Genomic DNA, 26,123 nt, shown 5'->3' with positions numbered 1-26,123 from the left:
TTAGCTTTCTTGCATATGTTGTTAATATGCACATCACATTTAAGGTTGGAACTGATGGCGACCCCCAGATATTTTGCTGTTGTTACATGTTCTAATGAATGATTGTGTATTGTGTAGTTAAATGTGATTGTTTTTTTATTTCTGGTGACTGAAGTTACATTACACTTATCTGGGTGGAATGCCATTTTCCACGTAGTTTCCCACAATGCCAGTTTGTCAAGATCTTTTTGTAATGTTGATGCATCGGAATTTACTTTGATGCAATGCCATGGGCAATGTCTTGACAACAACTATTAATATTGTTGTATGAGGTTAGAGGAGTGTAATCATCAAATTTATTTCAAATTGGTTTTATATTACTTTGAAAATTTTGTTACTCATTGCATTGATGTAACAATATTATCAATTTACAAAAACTATCTAAGATTCTGAAACTATATTTGGTTAACTGGTTCTTGTGCTGCAAATTAAATTCCTGCTTAAAGAAATCTTGAGTGAATGAACTTAAATGAACATCTTGACGATGGTAATGATAATGAACATGAACGATATCAGGATAAGGGATGGGGTAGTAACTTTGCGAGTCATATGTAGAAGCCGTTGCTAAGCTAGGTTCAATTTCAGATAAACATGTCCACTGGTCTGTGTATCATGTGCTCTGTGCTTGCCGTAGACGACAACGTAGACTTTTTACGAAAAAAATCAAACTCTTTTCTGCAATTTATCCATCTTGTTTTCTAACATAAACTTAATTATCCTAAATGAAAGACCATGCATACTGCTTCGGAAATGATTGGACGTTATCCTCAGATCATCACCCTTGTTACATTTGGTTACCTCCGAGTTTAACTGCTGCAAACATATCTTTATTAATATTTTTATTTGTCAAAATGATGTGGATGCTTGAGCATCTGAGCATACATGCAAGCTATGCCAATGCAATTTAATGTATAATATATATTATATCATATCTTTAACCAAGTTATATTTCAAATATCTTTTTTACTGGTATTAGAATCAAAGCAAAATTACCATACATATGCAATTACATTTATCCTTACACATGTTACAGCTTGCACAAGTTTCTGTGGATATGAATTTGACCTCGCTTGCATCAGAGTTACGAGACTTTGCAGCAAACATTTCTTCAGTATCATCATCAGATAGTGTAAGTATGATTACATGTTTATCAATTATTTCTTCCATTGGTGCATATACCATATATTATTAAATTATGGTAAGTTTGTGAGATCATGCATTTTTACTAGGGCCAGGTGAGCATTTCTCATCACTTGCTGTCAGTCGTCATTAACTTTTACGAAAATCTTCTACTCTGAAACTACATGGCCAAATATAACCAAATCATCATTTGGGTATCTTGTTTAAAAAATGTGTCTTATGACCTAGCCCACGGACCAAGATAGCCGTCATGAATAAAAAATAAAGCATAGGGGTGAAATGTAGATTTTGGCTTTAATCTCTGAAACCAAAACATGTAGAGCAAATCTAAGTAAAGGAGGGGGTGGGGGGGGGGAATTGTTCATCAGGTCAAGATATATCTGCCCTGTAATTTCAGACAAATCAGACAACCCATTGTTGGATTACTGCCCCTGAACTGGTAATTTTAAGGAAATTTTCTAGGTTTTGGTTATTATCCTAAATATTATTATAGATAGAGATAAACTGTAAGCAGCAATAATGTTCAGCAAAGTAACATCTACAAATAAGACAATATGACCCCATAAGGAATTATTGCAATTTATAGTCCATATTAACAATTTTTCATAAATTTTTGAACTACTTAAACTACTAAAACAAATTCAGCCATACTTGGCAACATTCATCTTTAGGGTATTTATTTTTATGCCCCATGTTTTCTGGTCTGTGTGTCTGTTTGTCTGTCCGTTTGTCCTTCCAATTGCCTCACTACAGGAGAAAGTTTTCGTTAATTTTTTTATCAAGGTAGTTTTTGATGAAGGTGAAGTCCAATCAACTTGAAACTTAATTCACATGTTCCCTATGATGTGATCTTTCCTAATTTCAATGCCACATTAGATTTTTTACCCCAATTTCACGGTCCACTGAACATAGAAAATGATAGGGCCTGTGGGGCATCCATGTACTATGGACACATTCTTGGTAAAAATGTCCTGATGACCCTGCCTGCCAAACAATGTGGTCGCCATGGCTAAAAAGAGAACATAACAGTATAATGCAGTTTTTGGATTATATCTCTGAAACTAAAGCAAAAGTATAATGGTTGCATTTTTCATGCATCAATTGTAAACAAAAATATTAAGTGAGTGACACAGGCTCCTTAGAGCCTCTAGTTTAAACTACTGGAAATTATTATGATATTTATTAAATCTTCTTTCTCTATGTAAGGTGGATCATTTTGGCATTTTAACAAGTATCATTTGATATACAACAACAAAAATCTAAAACTTCAAATTTAATCAAAGTACTGAAGTACTGAACATCGGATGACCGCAGGTTCTTGTGGATGGTCAAAAGCACATGTCACAGAAACAGATCACATCTCTATACCTGAAACTTGGGTTAATTTACAGAGATATTTTTTTCTGATACAAGTTCGTGCTTGGATGATGAATAAATGACAGGAAATTCAACCTCATTGTAATAACTATTATATTGTAGTGCAAGAAATCAGTATACCTTGGACTATTATACTTGTATAATAATAGTCGTAGAGAATATACTGGTTTGTTGTTATATATATTATTAATATTACGATTGCATGTATGTACCGATTATCAGGTTGTCTGCATGTTGATATCGTAAAATATCAGCTGCGAGACATAATATTAAGCTTTTTGTCGAGTAAGCGCAGCGAACGAGATCAAAAAGCCTTCATATTATGTCGAGCAGCTGATATTTTACAATATTAATATGCCGATAACCTGATAATCGATTTATCGGGATGCATTTGCGTTTTTTGGAAGTATTGTCTTAGTTTCACCAGCAACCGGAAGTTGACTTGATAAGTTCGGGTCAAACTTATCAACGTCGGTTCAAACATTATGACGTCGCTGATATGTCCGGGTCAAAGTTATTAAGGCCAGGTCAACTTATTTGACGTCACAAAGCCGTGATATGGAGTTTTATTAAGAGCTGAGCAGATTGATATAGACAGTTGGACGACCGATAAATATCATTTTCATCTATTTGTATATATGATAATTCTATTCTACTATTATTATAGTGCAGTGCAAGTGCATGGTGGACACTCTTCTGTAAAAAAAATCAAAGCCTTAAAGGCTGTAAAAGCAATTGCTGCCATGTTAATGTTTTGGGACACTTTTATTTTTCATCTACATATATAAGAATTAAACCTGACAGGACATGGTTGTCTAGTGAAAAGCAAGAAGGTTTTGACTTTATATCAATAAAAGACTTAAGCAGGAAATCATTTTTAATATGTTTTATATTTCACAAGGAGACAACAAGTTTACCAGGCTAAAGTTGGGGGTAAATATGGATTATCCCCTGGTAGTGTTTGTAACTGGGCAATAATTACTTTTATTTATTTAATTTTAACAATTTTCATAATTAATTTAAATTAACCATTCAGTTAAAACATTTCACCTTTCGAGACGCTAATGTTGAAAAATGGGACAGAAATAAAATAACTTACAAGTCATAAACATGTAAAAAATAAATATATATTTCAGTGTTACTTTGACGTCATTTCTTAAAACTAAGTCCCACACATAATTGTTCATTTGATATGTGTCATCCTCATGCGGTACGAGAAGTTTTCATGTCGCTAAATAGTCTTCTTGTCGCTTAATTTATTTTTCTTGTCCGTTCTTGACGTTTCTTGTCGCTAAAAGTTCTTCTTGTCGTTATTAGTGAGACCGCTATTTTTAGTTTACAGGTGGTCATTTACACTACACGTATAACCTGTGTAGCGATTTTTATTTTACGATAAATTTATGAATGAACGATAATTTTATGAATGAACAAGAGCACCTGATCTCTTTCTGAAACACCAATTAAACATATAAAATCGTATTTATTAAGATATAATTCAGTCAAATTTTCACCACTAAATCAACAACTGAAATGATTCCATATTTTGTTGAAACATCGTACAACCGGAGAACAGAAATCGCAGGTATGAAAATGCACTTTTTTCACTGGTGTTGAAAACCCAAAACTAATTTGACTAGAATTTATGAATGACGGAAATTTAAGCGATAACAATACATCGGAGTGACCTCAAGGTCATCCTCTGTAAAAATTAAACTTGAAACAGAATTAAGTGTTGTTAAATGTAAAAAAGAAAATTGATAGGTCAACTTAAAAAGGAGAGTTTACTTCTGATGAACAAGGATCAGTCCATATTTGAACAATAAATAATTTGATTTATTTTGATACTTTAAAATTCATTTGATCCTTCAAATGAGATGCGAAAGAGATACCAAAGGGACATTGAAACTCTGAAGTAAAAAATAAACTGACAAAGACATGGCTAAAATGAAAAAGACCAAAAAAACAACAATTATTAAAACACAACAAAGAAAACATTGAAGACCTGCCCTTACCAAAAAGTGCTAACATGTTGCACATAAGTTGCACATAAGATGCTCACGTTAGAAACTAACATGAATGCACATGAGGTTTTTAACATGCAAATTAGGTGAGCATTTTGTGAGCAAAAAAATTGCACATATGAAACTAACCTAATTTGCATGTTAAAAACCTCACGTGCAACTGCTTATATGAGCTTTTGTTTCACATGTGCATTTTATCAGATTGCTCATATGAGCAGTTGCTCACATGTTGCACACGTGAGTATTAGATGACCAAAACAAAATGGCTGCTTCAAAATAGGAATATTTTGCAAATTGAAATTAAAATCTTAAATAATTCAATTGAAAATAAAATAACTGACACATCATGTTAAAAGTGTTAGTCTTTAATTATTGTCATTTAATTATGATTTCCTATTATTTGGTCTTTTTTTGATTTAAACAATAACCATGATAATGACTAAAAACATAACATATATATTACAGTATAAAACTAATTGAGGGACTTGCAAGTTTAGTACATAATGAATGTCTTTGATTAATAAGTACTGTATTTCAGAAAGTTTAGGAAGGAATAATCTATAATATATACATGTAGTACTTATTTTGAAGCAACCGGCATAGATATTCCCCATAAAGGACTTAAAATTGTAATATATTTCAAAATCTGACACAAAAATTAACATTATGAAATAGAAATGATAACTTACAAATAATTAACCACAGCTACACTGGTTTTATCAGATTCCAACAATGCCATTAACTTCAAATAGCACAAAATATGACTTAAAATCTTTCATCTCCACCTCCAAATTGCCATGATGCTTTGAATTTGAATTTACAGGAAGTACATGACTGGGCATGTCATTTTGAAAAAGCTCATATGAGCAATGATGCAGGTTAGTTTTGAATGGTTAGAAGAATGGACAAACTTTCAAAGTACATTACTAACATAAAACTAACATGGATGATAAAAGCTCACCTGAGGTTTGAATTGCACATATGAGCATTATGTTAGATTTTTGTGGGCACATATGAACTACCAAACTGCACACGTGAGCAATCTGATTTGCATACAATTCTTACTTGCATCTCATGTGCTTCACATGTGAAACTTATGTGCTTTTGTTAGCAATTTCTGTACCGGTGTTGGTGACCTTCTGCTTCTCTATAGTTGGGTTGTTGTCTCTTTGACACATTCCCCATTTCCATTCTCAATTTTAAAGACTATAGATAAACAAAACAAACCCGTCCAAAAAACTTGGGGTGTTCTCAGCTGCTTTGGAAGGGTAAGCAGATCCTGCCTGCACCAACTGTCCGGTTGCTCATGTTAATACAAACACTGTAATAAGTCTTATTCAGACAACTACATAAAAGCAGTTACTTCATAGTTTTATTTTGTGAATATGTTTTCTAAGTGAATTGTATTTCTTGCAGACAAACTTTTATGCTCATGCAAATACTACCGACAGTATAAATGACAATGAACTTGCTGACTTCATCAAAGCAATGGTATGTAATTTAAGTTATTTTCATTATGCCCCACCTAAGATATTAAGACACTCATAAGGGGGAAATTGTCTCCCTATTGAAGTTATTGCCCTATAGTAACAATATTTATTTTTTTTAGTTTGGACTTGTATGATAAAAGTTATAACAGATAAATAGATACTTTAAATCCCACAAGCTTTAAAATGTCAAAAGTTGCTGATATAGTTAATAGACTGTAACTCTTGTAAAATCAGGATTTTATTTAACCCTCTTTTGTGTTTCGAATAAAAACTAACAAAAATCAAAGAAAATAGAGAGAAACTAACCAATAAATTATCAGCAAAATAAGATAGAAAAAAAAAAGAATTCTGTCATGAATTTTATTCTAGTCTACAATATTGGAGAGTGTCCTTTGTTGAATACATACATAATTTATTGTAACTGACACAGTCTCTTTAGAGCCTCTAGGTATATTTATATATACTGATATGACAAATTGTTCACCCCCTTTTCTACCTAAGGGATGATAACTTTGAATGGTTAATTTTTAAGTTTTGAGTCAAATAGAAAGAAAGTCGATTCAATCAGGAAATGTGGTTTTTGTAATAAAATTGTGTAAATTGCATAAAAGGGAATTATGTTGAGAAGAATAGATGTATAACAGACTAATGTTTATCTACATCTCTAAATGCTACTCAATATCCCTTTGGCCACGGTTTTTTAATTTGTTGGTTTACGGATTTTCTCCATGAAAAAGTCGGGTCGGTCGGTCGGGAAAAAAATAAATAAAATATCTTTCAAGACAGAAAACTGATATGCAAAATAAATATATATTTCACCTTTCTATAATTATATGTTTGTTATCCTATTTTGTCATCATTTCTTAAATTTTAGTTTAATGAAATATTATTGCTCAGTTGTAATAAAAATTGCATGACATTGCCTAATAATTTCCCGTAAAAAAGGGGGTGCACGGACAAAGACGTAATTAAATTTCATAAAGGAAGACATATTCACATAGCTCTTAATCAATTCCAGAAAACTTGGTGAATAATGATCTTCAAGAACGAAAACTGATAAAGAAATAAATGTAAAAGCGTGGTAAGAAAATAATTTTCAACACACGCGTCAAAAACGTAATAGACTCCTCCACTGGAAAAAATGAGAATATCGGGTTAATCTGTTGTCACGCATTCCCGCTTTTATCCAAATGGACGAATTTTTTTTATTATCTATGAAACAAGAAAATTTTAAATGATCTGTTAATATTCAGTACTTTAACTTGATGTCCTGAACTTCCACCTGTCCACATTTGGACAAGTCTATTTCTATGAGAAGATGCATCTTACGGACTGTTGACAAATAAGAGAAACGAACTTATTGTGTAATTGGTTTTAAACATGGGTTTCGTTCCACAAAAATATTTGTCCAAACGACATGTCAAGGTCATTAATAATTGATTTATCTATTTTTAGAAACGTAAACTGGAAGTTTCATTTTTTCACAACAGAAAGTGTTATCGATTCTGTTAGTGATTAATGCATTTCATTTTATAAAAAAAAAGGATAATTTATTTATTTTTCAGGGATAATGCATTTGTTAGGGTCGGCGGGAATGAAAAAGCATAAAAAGTCAATTTTATTTTTATTCTGGAAATCGGCAAAATCAGGTCGGCGGATCCGTAAACCAACAAATTAAAAAATCCTGGCCTTTCATACACTGAGATTTTTTTTGTCTTCAAATTTTATAGATTTATTGTAGGCTACTTTAGAAAGCAAGATTGATGCCTTAGAAGCAGCAGTCAATGGCACCAGTGTAAGTATTCTTTAAATATTACATAATAATTGAAAGCACCAATATATCATTGACAGCTTAAAGTTTGTTTTAGAAAAAACAGATAGTAGGTGGAATATTGATTACTTATCATGCACTGCCTGAACACAAAGCATCTGTATGATGAATGCCTAATAAAAGTTTTTTCAATTCAACACTATAACTAGGTCTTTAAATATTGTTTTTATTGGAATTAATATTGATTTTGACCAGTTAATTAAAATAAGACTGAATATTATTTGTATTTACATATGCACATCAATGGCTCTACAATCTATTGATACCTGTTACACAAGGTCATATGTTTATCTCTGACTGTTAATATCAACTTAACACTAAATCCATTAACAATGAGACAACTATTGATCCAAGTCACAATTTATAAAAAATAAACCATTATAGGTCAAAGTACAGACTTCAACACAGAGCTTTGGCTCACACCAAACAGCAAGCTATAAAGTGCCCCCCAAAAAGGCTAGTGTTTAACCCTTTTAACAGTAAAACCAGTCAAACAGGAAAACAAATATTCTAATCTGTATAAAAAAATTAGAAATTAGAACCACGTCAACAAACGACAACTACTTAACAACAGGTTCCTGACTTAGGACAGGTGCAGTCAAATGCAGACCTTCCTTTAATTTTGCTTTATTTATTTTGAAATTAAAAAGCTATATACATTACCACTTTTTCATCAAATTTCAATCATTTACATTTGCTTACATATACTTAGATGTCTTCTTACATGGCTTGAGGGGAAAGTACCATTTACTGTTTCTATTGTAATTTTCTATTGCAGGATACTGTTGACAATACATTAGTTGCCTTTAATGACACTCAAACCTATCTTCAGAATAATGGTTCACAGACAGTCAAAGATGTAAGTTAAACTCTATTTAGTAGAAATTAGTGTACTGTCATAACATTGGTGGTACCATGCATCAGATGGCAGATGCACATTTTGACAAACTATTTTTCTGCTGTGATGGTCACTTAGAGGCCAAAACATTTGAAATTCAAAAACCTGATTCAAACTTTTTAAGAAGCGATACACCAACAGGACCAAAAGTAAAGCCAAATCCTGAAAAAGGATGGATACAGAGCTATTCATGAGAGATACACATTTCTTAAATTTAAAATGATAAACATTTCTTTATTTAAGATAATTTCCATAATTTTATAGCAGTAAGCTTCAATAAAACAATTTTATATAATATAATTTGTTTGTTTTGTCATTGGCTAAAGCATAGGAAATCTTCTTTGGTTAAAAATAATATTCACTGCCGGAAAAAGTCAGACAGATAAAAAAAGCTTACATAAAGCTAAGAGTTATTTTACAAACACATCTATGGCATAATTATATAGGTGAATGACGTCATGCAAATTTGCATTATATACAACTTGAAATTTGTTTAGTTTTTATAATGGAATGATGTTGTTGTTGTTGTCCATGGACATTTGGTTTCCAGACAATAAGATAAACTAGCTTTGGTGAAATTGTATATGTTCTCTTTTTTCCACAGAATTGCATATGGCTGCTATCTATGTGCTCACAGTATTTTAGTAGATCATATGAATTCATTTAAAACATAAAAACAATCAAAAGGGCGACGGGCGTAGCATGTACTCATTGTGCAGCCCATGATTTGCCATCATGAGATCTAAAATGGCCCTTGATATCATCTGCCTGTTTTCTTCTTTTAGAAATTAATCATTTTTTACCATCTGTCAGAATTATTATTGATGAACTACCCCATCCCCTTCCCTTTTTCCTAAAATACTGCAACCATGATTGCTACCTTCTTTTACTAAATGGTTCCCATAAAAATATGCTTGAAGTCAAACACAAACTGCTAAAGCTTCAAATGCTGCTAAAATGGTTCTATCTATCTTAAGATATTGCCACCAATCTTTAAAAAAATTAATGAATTTGAAAAAAAAAAAAATTATGAAAAAATATAGAATGCATGGTTTGGGTTAAACCCTGTCATCAATCCAAGCCTTACATCTATCTTTTCACAGAATTATGATACCCCAATGATTGACTTGTTACATTCTTTTTATATTATTCATGGTTTATGCATTGCAGTCAGATGGGTGATAATTTGAAACCTTGGAATTTTTAGTTCCTTTATGTTTGTTGTTAACTTGACTACAATACATTACACAGACAATATCCTAGGGATATCAAATTAATATGTTGTATTTTCTAATTGCAGGAGGCAAAGAATTATGCTAATAGATTGCTTAAAGTTGTTGATTCTATGGTCAATGATACACTAGATGCTGTAAGTATCATAATCATCAAAGCACACCTGACAAGGGGAAATATTATAATTTTATTTTTCAAATACTAATAGGAATTGATCAGCTATAAAATATATTGGGTGTATTGAAATAATCGTAAGTTGTACATGTTTGTCTGACAGTATTTATTTGATCTTGACCTGATTGGCATAGATCTTTAAAAAAATGTTAAGTTTTGTAAAATTTTGAATCCTTTCTTTCAGGACTTTCAACATAAAATCAATGGTCAGTAAAGCAGGAAATATTTCAGTGTCTTGTTCATTTAATTTTTATTATATGGCATTATACATGTTATACCTATAACCCCCAAAAAAAACTCTGACATACAACTATTCCTGCTCTTATATTTACAGCCCCTCTGGTCATGTTAATACTGAAGATTTAAACATAATTCAACTTATAAACATCTCCGAAAGGTGATATCTCATAGTCCTAAGTTCAGAGAACCTCAACACATCAATCGGAATTATAACTTCAAAATAATTATGGATTCCAATTAAGTACTACACCAAAGCATGGCCTAATGAGAAGAAGTTAAATTCAACACTTTGTCAACAATCAGGTCTCTGATAAAATGTCAAATTATACGTTTAAAAAATGTTAGAATGATCACCAATATCTGTTTTCATGTTAGAATGATCACCAATATCTGTTTTCATGATAGAATGATCACCAATATCTGTTTTCATGTTAGAATGATCACCAATATCTGTTTTCATGTTAGAATGATCACCAATATCTGTTTTCATGTTAGAATGATCACCAATATCTGTTTCCATGTTAGAATGATCACCAATATCTGTTTTCATGATATAATGATCACCAATATCTGTTTTCATGTTAGAATGATCACCAATATCTGTTTTCATGTTAGAATGATCACCAATATCTGTTTCCATGTTAGAATGATCACCAATATCTGTTTTCATGATAGAATGATCACCAATATCTGTTTTCATGTTAGAATGATCACTAATATCTGTTTTCATGTTAGAATGATCACCAATATCTGTGTTCATGATAGAATGATCACCAGTATCTGTTTTCATGATAGAATGATCACCAATATCTGTTTTCGGAGACAAAGAAGCTGTAAAATGATCATCTCTTTGCAATAAATATGTTGTTGTTCTTGCAGACAAAGCTTCAAACAAAATCTTCTTTGTATGTAAATTGTAAAAGTGTATCTTGTGAAAGAAACAAATAAGCAGTCATATTATCCCACATACAAAAACATATCATTGGACAAGGCTGAAATTTTGTTAATGATAAGTCCTTTACAGTTTCAATGAACATTACATTGCTCAGCAAATCTAATTACTTACCTTGTGTTTATTAGATACCTAAGTGTCACAAAATTTTGACAAACAATGGTACGAACATCCCCCTCTCATCTGCACTTTCTACAAAGGAATTGTCCATTAGATTAAGTCTAATACTATTTGTGTCTTTTAGACATCTTCCCTTATAATGGTATTGATTTATGTGATTTCAGTAGTTCTAAGCTAGGCTTTCATTGTCTAGTATATCTTGTATGATTTTATAAAACTTTTAAGAAATTTTACACACTGTTTTGTTCATTCAGTAATCTGTATTGTGATCATTATTATATGTAGTGGACATTTTGTCCCATAGACTTTCACCATCTCAGAAGTCAGCATTACTGCTTAACTACTAAAACAATATCCATAATTTATTCACTTACTGTAAATTTGCTGTTCATTAAATACAAATATGGTTTGAAATATTGAGGTTCTTCTTATCCCAGGAATGAATTGCCCAAGTTTGTACAACTTTTGGGTATTTTATTTGGTTTTCAGTGCTCTATGTTATTGAGTATTGCCAGCCCAGTGGGAAATACTGGGAAAACTCAAGAGTGATACTGGGCATTGTGGTTTTGTAAAATCTTCGTTATAAGCAAATTTCAGTAAATGTATATAAGTACGTAAGATTGCTCAACATTGTTCTTCAATTATTTATTATATGTTAGTGTTTAGTTTAAATGTTAATCGGTAGTTTTTATTATTTCAGCTTGAGAATGAGATTGGATTGTGCACTCCTGTTTGGAACCTCTACAATGATATTTTTGTTATTTCCTTCTGTAAATACCTTGTTGATACTTTGGTAAGTATATATATTTATATATTTTTAGACGAATGATATATATTATTCTTTAAAGTGCCTGACATGAATGTATGAGGTGGTTGCACTTTTATAGATAAAGATAATGCAACCTCCCATAGGAACTCCTTTTATCTCTAAAATTGATCCACTTTTATTATGAAAAATATATATATCTCCAAGAATGGAAAGTTCATATGCAGCATATTTTTAACCTTATCTCAAAAATAGAGGTGCATTTTGGGAAACAGCTGTATTTAAAAAATGCAAACTATAATGATAATTAAAATAAAATTTTTATGACAAAAAAATATTATATTTTTGCTTCATTTACTCACTATCAAAAGGAATGATCACAGAATGATATTAAGAGTCTTAATATCATTCTATTTTCTGTCAAGACACAGAAGCTTTTTCACCTTGTGTCTAAAATATATTTCAATTGTTTTACCAAAGTGTGTATAACTGTAAGTAAACTTCACAGTTGGATGTTTGCCTAATTTATATGTACCTCACTGTTTGGTGTTTTTATGACAAATACAGTTACTGTATTGATTAAATTTTTAAAAAAAGTGAAAATAATGTGTTGCAGTATCCTTAAAAGGTATTAACAAAAATCATGATCTTAAGGGCCAAAGCTTGTATGGTTCAAAACAATCTCTGTTGATTTGTATATTTTTTTCATATATCATTTAAAATTCATGATAGATAAAGCGTTTGAATGAAGCTACTAAGATACTATGATAAAATTGCTTTCCAGTTAGATTTGATGTCTTTCATTTGGTTTAAAAGTCCAAGCATATATTAGGGCCGAACTTAAATCATATTTTTCAATTCTGAAAATTGATGTGTGATAAACAAAACTTGCAGCAATTTTTATGCAGTCCTGTACTTGTCATCACAACTCCTGAAACCACACACAGAAATTCATGAAATTTGTAGATAAATGGACAAAATATTTAGATGTGCATATCAACAGGAAATTATGATTCATTTTTTCTTAGGAGTTGGCCAAAATAAACTAATGCAACAGTTTGTCATTGCAACTGCTCTGAAACCACACAACAGATTTCATGAAACTTAGTAGATAATAAGGACATACTACGTAGATGTGGCTATTAGCAGAAAATTACATTGGATTTTTTTTTTTAGGAGTTATACCCCTTTGAACTTAGAATTTTGGCCTTATTAATATTATACTACTGCAACAGTTTGTAATCACAACTTCTCTGAAACCAAAATACAGAATTTAATGAAACTTTGTATATAATAATGACATACTATGTAGAAGTGCATATCTACAGGAAATTACTATTGAATTTTTTTCTAGGATTTTTGTCCTTTAGAACTTAGAAATTTGTGAAACTTTGTAGTTAATGAGGACATGATATGTTAATGTGCATATCCACAAGAAAACTATTATCATTTGACTTTTGAAGAGTTATGAGTCTTTGAACTTTGGAATACGGTGAGATTTTGTTTGCCCAGTGACTGTGTGGGGGCGTGGGATATGTGAGCTTTCTCTCAACGGTTCTTTAATGAGAAATGTTGTTGAGAAACACTTTTTAAAGTATTGTATTCTTGTGCAAGCTAAAGTCGACTGTCATTGCATTTAATTTTTGATTATTGTGTTTATGAAAAATCTACAGTTTAAAGGGCCAAACTCCACCTTAATTTCAAATCTACAGTTGTGACAAGACGTGACTTTAATCTATTTTAGAATGGATTTTGGTTTGGAGTTGGATGGTGTATTTTCTTTTTTATTCCAAGTATTATATTTGCAACAAAACTAGCCAAACATTACAGAAAGATGAAGCATCATAATGGTAAAGATGTTGAAGATAAACGGTAAGTTGTTTATTATTCTTACTTATTAGTAATTTAAGGGGGCACGCGGGTATAAATAAATTTTTTTTTATAATATAGGATTTCGCTATATTTTTTTATAAATAGACTTTATAATATACTTAATAGAAAAATGAAATTTTAAAAATGGGGTCACCGTTCATTTAAGCTCACAATCTGCCTTTGAAAGAAGCATACATTTTTGTTAGCGTCCTTTTAAGAACTAATAGGAGAAATAGAGGTAATATCGAAATAAAAAACTAAATTACAGAAATCGCTTAAATTTTACAATTATTTACTTTATGTACAGCTTATTTGAAAACAATAATGATAAATATAGGTCACCGATGAGTTAAAAAAGATATTTCAATTTAATGCAAACAAATGACATTTTTGCTCCGAAGGGAGATAATTTGGAGCTTTTTCAATGATATTAATATTTTAAGAGTTATCTGGGGCCAAACGGAATCGATTTTTTTTGGTTGATTTTTGTACCATATCATAAAGTAATAACTAATAGTGTAATAAATAAAATTTGTAATGAAAAAAACAAATGTTTATTTTTTTGCTGAAATTTTTGTACCCACAAGCCTCCTTAAACTCAGGAGTTTATACACAATACTTAAGACTCTGTTTACACTAATGTGTGATGGCCAACGCTAAAGTTAAAGTGTGATTGTGTCAGATACTAAAGTTCAATGGTTGTTTGTTTTAAGTGTGGTCAGATAACTAGAGTGTGATAATATGACATGCTAAAGTGTGATGGTGTAACTGTAATGTGGTTGTCAATTATGGTTTCCACTTGTTGAGTTTTATTACTTTTACATTTAACTTCATTGTTTTATTTATATATGAAGCCTTAGACTTTCTCTTTTGAATTTCCTTACTCTGGTCATTGTATGATCCTATATAGCATGTTATGCGATATGGGCTTATGCTTTACATTGGTGGCTGTAAGATTATTTGATGCATACATTAACAAAATTTGGGGTTAGATTGATTTTGATTTCTGGTGTTTAAATGCCCCTTATATTATAATAAGCACTGCTTTTGGGATACTTCTTGGCGGCCAGTTATTATTGGTGGAGGAAGCTGGAGTGGCCAGAGAAAACATTGACCTTTGATAGGAAAGCTGACAATTCTATTTAATTAAGATTGGAGTTGAGTGCACCTGCAAGAGCGAGGTTCAAAATGACAACCTGAGTGTTGACTGGCTAGTGATTTACAGTAGTAACTACTTAGACTACTCTATAACCGAAGCCTCTCTTTTTTGTGGTTAGATGGATAGTTTATATCCTACATCTTATTTATATTCAAAGTAGGAAAGTTGTCCAAAAAGTGTAATGGTTACATTGCAGTAGTAAGTATATCCGATTATTTACTTTAGTGGTAGTAGTTTTTTTGTATATTCATATTTACTGTTTGGGCCACATTTGAAATAATGTATGTTTCCCCTCCCCTGGGTCTATCCTTTGTAAACAGACCAGGAAGGAAGGTTATTTTTTTTATGCTGGATGTCATAGCATGGTCACATGAATGGTTTGACATGTCTAGTCAATGCCACTTATCAGTTGTTTGTGCTCAATTTGAGTGTATTTATTTAGATTATCAATCTTTTTGCTTTCAAGCACTTTTAAAAAATGGAAACAAATTATTCTTGGGAATAAAAATAATTTAGATTTTTTGGTGGAAAATATTTTTGGAACCGGGGGCTTAGTTTTGATCCGGGTGGTGGGAGGGGAAACAAACATATTTTTGGCCTTGTTTTTTGTTTATTTTTAAATAAGTTTATTTTTCTCGTTTGAATTGTTTTACACTGATTGTTTTTAGGCCCTTTGGTCTTGTTTATAGAATACTATGCAATGTAAGCCAATGCTCCATGTTAAATGTCATGCAGTATACTTACCTATAGTTGCTTACAATGGTGATATTTGGTCTTGAGCTAATTATCTTATTGGTAATCACATTTATATGTGATGATACTACACATTTGTTTGTTAGGATGCTGTCTAGTCGACATATTTCCGTTATTTAACAGAAATAACGAACCATATCGTAATTTTTGAACTGTTTTGGTTAAATTTCTCTTTACAATTTTACAAATTAAGTTAACCTCTTCCAGCAAAAACCCAAAATATTGCAGATTGTGATTATTTGTTTCTCTTTTAAAAAATTTTTTACTGTGGACAAACATTCTCGTCATTATGCTGTTTAACATTGCTAATGGATACTTCTGCGGAAAATTGCATTGCTAACAGATACTTTTGAAATCACACTTTATCATGTTCAAATCAATGGCAAAGACCATCACACTTTAGCGTGACCATCACATCTTAGTGTCCTCATTGCACTTTACAGCCTTAAACATATATATGTAAGAATACTTTTTACTAAAAATTATCCAAAATAGACAACACTAAAAGAGGGACAAAAGATACCAGAAGCAAATTTTTCTATACTTTTATAATGCATTTATTGGAGTCCTTTATTCTCATCTATGTTTATCTTTTAACAATTTGAAATACAAGTAAAAAAGGAATTCCTCAAGCAATAAGTAAACAGTCTTTGCATAAGGCCAGACTTTTTTTATTATCTGTTTAACGAGATCCGCCGACTCCACCTTTCCCGATTTTAGAATAAAAATAAAAGTAGTGCTTCTTACTTTTATTATTATTTTTCCCGCCGACTGTTACGAAATCCTCAGAAAAAAAATAAAATGTGTTGTTCACGATCGATACTCGCTTTCAGTCAATTTCGTTATCGGTAATATTTAATTTTTACCAAGTCAATGAAACAGCAATTTCATTTAAAAGTAAAGAAATTCAAGGCATAAACGATATATTTTCTTCTAAAAGATTTTTAAGCTGGTGGCATGCTTTTCATTAGTCCAAATAATTATGACGTCTGGCAAGGCTATTTTAATTTTTTTCTGGGACGCCTACCTGTCAATGTGGGATAAAAAAAAGTCAAAATCGAAAAATACCCACAGCAGACGGCATGATTATCTGGACTAGCTTTTCATACTTGTTACACGAGAGCGTACATCAAATCATTCTAATTTTCGTCAAAATCAGTTATTACTTCATCAGAACTTGATGAAATTAGCCTAAAGTAAACTTGTCATCCATGTATTGCATTAGAAACGTCATATTCCTTTCTAAATAGCGTATCAAACATCGTTTATTTTTGTAAATTTTTCTTCGTCCGACATTTAAATTTGTAGAACTACGGATCGGAATCGGGATTTCATCGGAAACGGACCCGCTATGACCGAAATCCGGATTCTTGCGATAATGACTACAGACGCATAAATGGCACTGCTGACAGACAAAAATTGATCCCAAAAGGGAAAATTACGCATTTCACACACATTAACATACTTTTGGTTAGATCTTCTTGATTAATGTATATATTTCCATGTATAAGCATTGTTTCAATTTATAGGTTAAAGTTGCTTAACTCTGGGACTATTACACCAGAGACATGTATACACATGTGTATATATATATGTCTCTGCATACACTAAGAGGTTCCTGACTGGGTGACTGGTATATACATATATAGTGTATATGCAGAGAGGTTGATATATTTGAGTGGTGCCATGGATCTATATTAGTGGAAATACAGAATCAAAACATAGTTTTTATGTTTATATTAATAGAAGGGTTAACCAGAGACATATATATAAACTATATGTATTTATATTTCTCTGGGGCCTAGATTAATATATTGTTTGTTTCCCCAATCCCGACCCTGCTGAGCCAGGTGTGGGTAGGTAGGTTGGGAAATAATTTTATTTTTCCAAAAAGCTTGAACATTGTCGGACGATCCAGCAAGCCTGAAAATCAGAAATGAATAAAAAAATATTTGACTTAGTTTTGACAATAAAATTTTATGAGTAGCACCATTTTTGCAGGGTCGGTCGGGATTGGGGAAACAAACAATATTTTATTTTAGGCCTGGGTTAATATACTGGTCTGTTCTCATTTCATTGTTCTTGTATTTTGATAAATTCTAAAAAAAAAAAAAAAAAAAAAAGTCACTTATAATGGTTTTATTTTTATTTTTAGTGTCGACTGGACCAATTTTGCACTTTTATTTTTTTTTTTATTTCGCCCCCTCGACCCTAATTTTTTACAAATTTTCTCGTTAAACAGATAAAATAAAAAGTCTGGCCTAATTGTAAAAAAAAAGGTTAGTTGCAGTACTGATTTGAAGACCATCTAGTACTTTTAATTGCATTATAATTAACTCTGTATTTATAGCAGTTTTGAAAAAATGATTAAAGGACATTTGTGTCCAAAACAAAGAAAATAGGAACTAGCTTATTGCACACAATTTCGTAATCAAGTAATCAAAAGTATTTTAAAAATCCAGATACAAAATTGATATTGTTTTCATAGAGCAATTTAGCAATGATATTAACACTTTCACTACTGAATTTATTTTTTTCACAGGATTCCCTGGCCGAAATTTATTTGCACGAGCCGTTTGCCTGACTGGGATTAATTTGACATGTGCTTCAGCAAAAACGACCTCGTAGTTTTAGTCATTGAAAACTCGGGAACCGTAGCGAGTTGTGCGGTCAAATTTTGATAAAATGTAGATAAATATCATAGGTTGAGCGTCCGTAACCTTTTCATAGAGTGAGAAGCAGTTTACCTTAAAAACGCATGTCGAAAACGTAGATTGATTGAGTCGGAAGATAATTTTTGTCATTGCCTACCGTATATCACTTTCACTTCCATTCGGCAACATTTCTTAAGCACACGTGTGTAACGGTGTGTTTCAAAATTCTATTTCTATGAGCTACTGAATTATTTTCTTTCAAAACCCGTTTTCGTTTTCTTGGCAATAATACTTGTAAATCCCATCAGTAAAATATTCAAATTGAGACATGTGTTAACTTAAAAAGGCATACCTTTTGTTTAAAATGATATATATGTTCAATCACAAAGCTATTCAAAAAAATTACTGACTCTTTAGTAGATAATATTTCATTCAATAATAATCTAGTTGATTTATTATTTTGTTTATATTTCCAATGGTCTTTTTCAGATTGCCTTCTCCTGAGGTTGTTAGAAGGTAATGATTGTAGACACTTAACTTTTTTCTAATCTATTATAAGTTTGAATATCTACAAGTATAAAATGTCATGAACATATGTTTTCTTCCATTTTATCTGTAACCCATATGACTACTTTAATGCCTTAACTGACAAAATAATAATTGCCAATGAGTATCAACCTTCTAAGTGTTTAAAGTTCCTCAGGTCACAGTGGTATATGATTGTGTGCTCCACCCCATATGCAGGAGATTCTAGGTCAATCCCTGGCATGATAAAAGACATGAAAATGGTATTTGCTTCATCTGCTAAGCCAACTGTTTTTAGGAGTAAGAGCTAAGAGTGGTCGACCCAGTCAGAATAATGGGTACAGCTATTGAGACGTCTTTTCTGCAAATGGTTTCCTTCAAAACTAATACTATAAGTATTTGACTCAGCATGTTCATCTAGTTCAAAGCAGGCTTCATGTAAACATATCATATCAAACAATTTTTTTCATTACTTGGTTTCTTTCGGTCTGTTGTTGTTAATTAACTTTTACAAAACTCTACTCCTCTGAAACTTCTGGGCTAAATTAACACAACTTTGCCAAAGCTTCACCGGTGCCAGGTATTGAGTCCTAAAAAAATGTGTCTTATAACCATACAAGTTTGCCAAACAACATGACTAAAAATAGAATACAATAAATAAGACAAAATGCAAGTTGTGTCCATTGTCTTTTAAAAACGCTTTGAATAGAGAAAATCTGATCATTGATCAGTGATGAGATTTGGCAGTTTTGACATTTGATCACATACTAAAAGCAATAGATATACTATATTTGTTGGTGTGTGGAATGACGTCTATTTGATAATGTTAAGTTGATGTCATACTTATATTAAAACCTTCATATTATAGACTATCAACATGAATTAAATCAGAAGTAAAGCAGACATGTGTTCTCTTGTGTTGAAAGTTTTACACATCACCATATTTGACATAAAGTAACACATTTTGAAACCACTGAACAATTAATTCAAGATGCATTCTCATTAAATATCAGTGTTAAGCGAATTTCATATATACATCCTAGAAAAAAAAGATGTTTCTTAGAATTTATTATTTTCATAAAAAAAGCTATTAAGTATTCAACACAAAGTTTGGCATTAGACATGTAAGAGAAAAAGTACAAAAATACTGAACTCAGAGGAAAATTCAAAACGGAAAATCCCTAATCAAATGGCATAATCAAAAGCTCAAAGACCGCAAACAAATGGATAACAACTGTTATATTCCTCGTTTGGTACAGACATTTTCTTATGTAGAAATGGTGGATTAAACCTGGATTTATAGCAAGCAAAACGGCTCATTTGTGTGATAGTTGCTTAAAATTCCATTAGATTGACAACATTGAACAATGTGTGAATGAGGCAAACATACATAATAGGTAAAATTGTCAAAATAGGGGTACATTGTAACATTCAATAATGTGTTATAATCTTAATCACTTAAAAAAAACACAAAATATGTAAAAAAGAAATACAAAAAGCATAAAGACAAAGCACACAAACAAAAAGTAAAGAAAAGAATATAAAAAATTTATCATAGCACAATAATACAAGGACAGGATGTGAAAGTATGGAGCCAAATGGATATCATCAACAAATGGACTAAATAGTAAAAGTAATTTTCTAAAAGACTATTACTGTGCTTATCCAGTAACCTTTGTGGTACATGTATCACAATAGCAATAGCTAAAACAGTTTACCAAATTGCAGTGTTTTTTTATTGTTAGTAAGAAGTGTGTGCTGTGAAATATAAATTAATAATTACCATCCAGTTCCAGTTAGATGATATCTTTATCATGACTTGAATTCTAAACAAAATAATGACTTCCAATAATATGAGTCACTGATTTAAAAGGGGTAACTTTGACATGAAAACATTCATGATAAATAGATTTTATAAAATAATAGTTCAAAATATTGTTTTTTAGGTCAATATTTTATAGCTTTGTTTTCTAAGAGGAAGTTATTGTGTAATTGTGATTTGGATACTATTTTCTATAAGAATTACTGATCTGCTGGCATTAAGGGGAAATAATTCTTATTGATGATTAATGAATAATATCAGGCGTTTGATTTTGCTTACAAAATATTCATCAATACGACTTGAATAAAAAAAAAACGAAATGCCAAATAAATACGAAATTTTAAAGCATTTAGGACAATAAATTACAAAAGGTTTTGTCGAATAATGCTTCTACTTGTTATCAAACCTGGTTGGAAGAAAATCATTAGTCATTTGAATAATTCAAAATTTTGCAAAACAGTTAATCTATAATTTTACCATATAAATAAAATTCATGTCAATTTAGAATTACTGAATACTGGGCAGGTGATACCTTCTTAATTTACACAGGAATTTGTATGATTTATAGAACTTTGAATGTGTTCCATAAAAAAATATAAACAGTTTTTTTCAAAATTTTATTCATCTTAGAAATAAATTTTAGTGATCTTGAACAAGAGATAATAGTTTAATTATAATGGAAATAATGTTCATACAAACTACTTATAAAATGAAGGAAGTTGATATTTATTAGTCGGAAAAAAAATTTGCTGAATTTATGGTAATTTAGATTATTTCCCTTTAATAGTAGCAGATTAAAAAGAAATGTTTTAAAAAAAAATTTAAATTACACACAACTTGCTGTTGGAAAGCAGAACTATAAATTAAAGACTTACAAAACAATGTTTTGAAATAATTATTTATTAGCTCTATTTATGATAAATGTTTTCATTTCAAAGTTAGACCTTCTAAATCAGTGACTCATATTAAGGTAAGTCATCATTTTGTATTGTATTCATGACAGAGTCATCAACTAACTTCATACTTACAACATTTCTCTTGAGCAATCTGCTAAAATATTTTACCAGTTGATCAGTTAGTTGCAGCAGAAATCTAACTGCAATTTGGTCAAAAGTTTTACCCATTGCTGTTGTGATACCACGAAAGGTTACTGGATAAGCACTGTAAAAGAATACTTTTACTGGTTATTAAGAGAAACAATTTGCTACAAATGCTAGAATGGGGTCTTTTAACCAAACATGGATAATTTTGACAGAAACAAATCTGAAATTGAGACCAGGTGTACATTCTTCTTCACTAAATTAAATTAATTGGTGAAATTTTAATTAAATAACATAAAGTGTCACAGTAAATTGTGTTTTTATTATAGATAGGTTTGCTTATGATATGATTATTTTTTTTTAATTTCAGACACAGTCCTGGATTGAAAAAGTGAGTTGTAATTTTCTATCTGTAAATAGTTCAAATAAACTCAGCACAGATACCAGGATCAAAATTTTATATCTACGACAGATGCGCATCAGTGATGCTCGAATCAAAAAATGTTTAAAAGGCCAAATATTATATTAAGTTGTCAATTTTCACACTTTCACTCACCACTCAACATTCCTTCTGTGAAACACATGCATTTCCTTATAAAGAAAATGTTGGCTTTTACCGTTAGATGAACCTATCTTTTGGCATTTACCCTTTATTTAGTCAGGAATTGACCTTTTTAGACATCAATAACTTTATTAAACCTTCAATCAAAGTTTTTAAATTTGGAAGAATCTTCTTTAAAATTTAAACTAAACAAGAATGTGTCCTCAGTACACGAATGCCCCACTCGCACTATCATTTTCCATGTTCAGTGGACCGTGAAATTGGGGTAAAAACTCTAGTTTGGCATTAAAATTAGAAAGATCATATCATAGGGGACATGTGTACTAAGTTTGAAGTCGATTGGACTTAAACTTCATCAAAAACTACCTTGACCAAAAACTTTAACCTGAAGCGGGACAGACGGACGGACGAACGGACAGACGGACGGACGAACGAACAGACGGACGGACGGACGGACGCACAGACCAGAAAACATAATGCCCCTCTACTATCGTAGGTGGGGCATAAAAATAACAAAAGTTTAAGGGAATTTCAAAACAGAAAATCCCTTAAAAGTGCTCACTTATATGACAGTTGCATAGAATTCCATTATATTGACAATAATGTGTGAATAAAACAAACATATAATATAAGAGTTGTCTCATTTGCAATCATTTCACATCTTTTATATATATAATAGGTAAAAATGTCAAAAATAGGGGTACAGTAGTCAACATTTTGTTAAAATCTTACTCACCATAAAACAAACAAATGTGTCAACGAAGAAAAACAAAAAAGCATATAAACAGGGCACATATTGAATATCTTTTATCAGTATGTGCACAAATATAAATTTAAGTTATCATACTTGGTCATTTCCTTGTTTCAGAAATAAAGTTGGCCATTCTGATGGTAAAGGAAGTCTTACAGATTGGTGAAGAACTGTTGATGGAATTATCCTGTCACAGATAGAGGAAATTAAATGATCCTTTATGCTGAAGTTCAAATTTTATTTATAAATTATAATTTCTCAGAGTTCTACATATTAACAGGCTGCATTTTTTTCAGGAGAACAAAACAATAGTTTTTAGTTGGATTTGTGTTTGTAAAGGCACTATATTATGTTGGACTTTTAATTTAATGATGTTAACTTTACTGTATTTTTTATATGGCCTGATACATGTATTTGATGTCTAACTGGAAAAATTTTAGAACTGAAGAAACTTTAAATATCCCCTGAAATAACACAAAATTAGGAACATCATAGGAGTAAACACCAAGGTATCCATGAAGTCCTCACACGACTTAGGCCTAAACTAAAATATTGTTTGTTTGCCCTTTTCTGACCCTATGTTTTGAAATAGGGTAGGTAGGTAGGTAAAATATTTTCTTTTTCTTTCCCAAAATAACTTAGCTCAGTACATTTTATGTCATGAGTAGGCAGGTAGGTATAATATTTTATTTTATAGATACAAAATCTGTATTGTCATTTTTGTTTGTATTGCTTTTGTTTAAGTATGCCTTTGTTATTAAGTTTCTGGGACTATTATAAAGTATAATAGTCCCAGGAAGTTTGAAAAAAAATTATCATGTAGAATGTGAAGCACTACTATTTTGTATTTAAATATCAAAATATAGGGCTGTGCGGCATATTTTCGTTAATATGCCTGGAACTTTTAAGAGTTTTGACTTACACTAATATTCTGTATTAGGTACCTTGTACGCTTACCTCAACCTAAAGGTTTTTGGAAGAGATAATTTTGTCCTGGTAAAATATGTCCGGGGGGAGACATACATAACTGACTATTAGAAAAAGTCCCTAGAGTGTTTAAATTTTTGTGTGTGCCTGTGTTTCCAATAAAAATGCTACAAGACTTGAAACTCAATTGTCACATATTTTACATCGCATTTATAAATGATCTGTACGGAAAAACTTGGCGATTTTACTGCCAATATTCTCCACTTTACAGACCTTTGGTTCATGTCAGATATAAATGATATATCAATGCTAGTTGAAGGCATCGTTAACATAATCATCCTGATCTACGGATCACCAAAGGCCATCCCTACATAGGATACAGCGTCTGTTTATGAAATATTTTGTACACACGTTGATAATTTTATATTGGACGAACTTTTTTTTTAATGAACCATGCTCTTCAAGTAAAAGATGCAGAGTAATGTTTGTCCTATCATGATTTCATAGTTTTCAACATCAATTTCAAACAAATGCCTTGAAACTCTAAATGCAAGTGTTCATGTCAAACGCTCATGTGATACCAAACAGACTAGACCTTATACAAATATAAGACTTTTGGTAGGAACAAAAAAATAAAATAAAATAAAATAAAATCTTGCTGGTAAATACAAATAAAAGATTTTAGTCTATTGTTTAAGTTTTTGAAGGCATCAATAGCTTTGTCAAACCTTTCATGAAATTTGACAAGAGCCTTTTTCACCACCTAAAGACAGTTTTATACAGAGAAAAGAATTTTATTTTTCTGCAATTTACTAATAGAGGACTCTAAAGTTAGCATTTAGATAAAGTCCTAAGTTCACAGTTTTTCATTCATCAATACTTTGTCAAACTTTCATGGACTTTAGTTAACCAGGATGGGTGTTTTTTTTCATCAAAAGAGTATCTAGAGCAAAATTCCAGTGCATTATATAACATATAATATGTTTTTTATTTTTGTTTAAATTTGTATTGTTTTTATTATTTCATTATTATAATTTTTATTTTTTATTTTTTTGAATCCTAGATGTACTTTGTCTGGCCTGCAATAAGTTGCAGAATGCAAGACATAAGGATGACAATCCGTCCGCATAAATTATTTGAATAAAGTTTATTTTTCAAATGGTAGATAGCTTTATCACTTGTATACATATGTTTTTTGTATGAAATTTTGGTATGTCACATGTCTGTTGTCCTTGACCTCATTTTTAGCTCACCTGATCTAATGGGCCAAGTAAGCTTTTCTCATCACTTGGCATGTGTCGTCCTTAACTTTTACAAAATCTTTTCTCTGAAACAACTGTGCCAAATTTAACAAAACTTTGCCACAATCATCATCGGGGTATCTAGTTTTAAAAATGTGTCTGAGGACCTTGTCTGCCAGCCAACATGGGCATCATGGCTAAAAATAGAACATAGGTAGTAAAATACAGTTTTTGGCTTATATCTATGAAACTGAAGTTATTCTGGTTAAGATATATATGACAAGAAATTTTCAGACAAACCAGACAACCGTTTGTTGGGTTGCTGCCACTGAATTAGTAATTTTAGGGAAATATTTTCAGTTTATGGTTATTATTTTGAATATTGTTATAGATTGAGATAAACTGTAAGCAGCAATAATGTTCAACAAAGTAAGATCTACTAATAAGTCAACATGACCAAGATTGTCCTGAAGGTGTTAATGCCTTTTATAGTCACTTTTTGCACATTTTTTTTATTTTTGTGATCTTTTACAAAA

At 31.1% G+C, this 26,123-nt stretch overlaps 1 protein-coding gene across 4 annotated transcripts in view; it reads left to right on the top strand.

The window, feature by feature from the left end:
- LOC143072462 (prominin-1-A-like) overlaps positions 1-25,510 on the top strand; it is a 68,625-nt gene extending 43,115 nt beyond the window's left edge. For 3 of the 4 annotated variants that reach the window (XM_076247381.1, XM_076247384.1, XM_076247382.1), the window contains exons 18-27: positions 1,073-1,168; positions 5,994-6,068; positions 7,809-7,862; positions 8,677-8,757; positions 10,097-10,165; positions 12,216-12,308; positions 14,026-14,153; positions 19,209-19,235; positions 22,477-22,497; positions 23,537-25,510. In XM_076247381.1, coding sequence (XP_076103496.1) covers positions 1,073-1,168; positions 5,994-6,068; positions 7,809-7,862; positions 8,677-8,757; positions 10,097-10,165; positions 12,216-12,308; positions 14,026-14,153; positions 19,209-19,235; positions 22,477-22,497; positions 23,537-23,585 — 693 coding nt within the window. In that variant the 3' untranslated portion in view covers positions 23,586-25,510. Of the gene's footprint in view, positions 1-1,072; positions 1,169-5,993; positions 6,069-7,808; positions 7,863-8,676; positions 8,758-10,096; positions 10,166-12,215; positions 12,309-14,025; positions 14,154-15,472; positions 15,511-19,208; positions 19,236-22,476; positions 22,498-23,536 lie in introns of all 4 variants that reach the window. The other variant, XR_012977195.1, reaches the window with a different exon arrangement.
- Positions 25,511-26,123: the final 613 nt, after the last annotated feature.

This window comes from Mytilus galloprovincialis, chromosome 4, assembly GCF_965363235.1.
Source record: "Mytilus galloprovincialis chromosome 4, xbMytGall1.hap1.1, whole genome shotgun sequence".
Lineage (NCBI taxonomy): Eukaryota > Metazoa > Mollusca > Bivalvia > Mytilida > Mytilidae > Mytilus > Mytilus galloprovincialis.
Note: the sequence above shows the minus strand (reverse complement) of the source record. Positions and strands in the feature narration are given on the sequence as shown.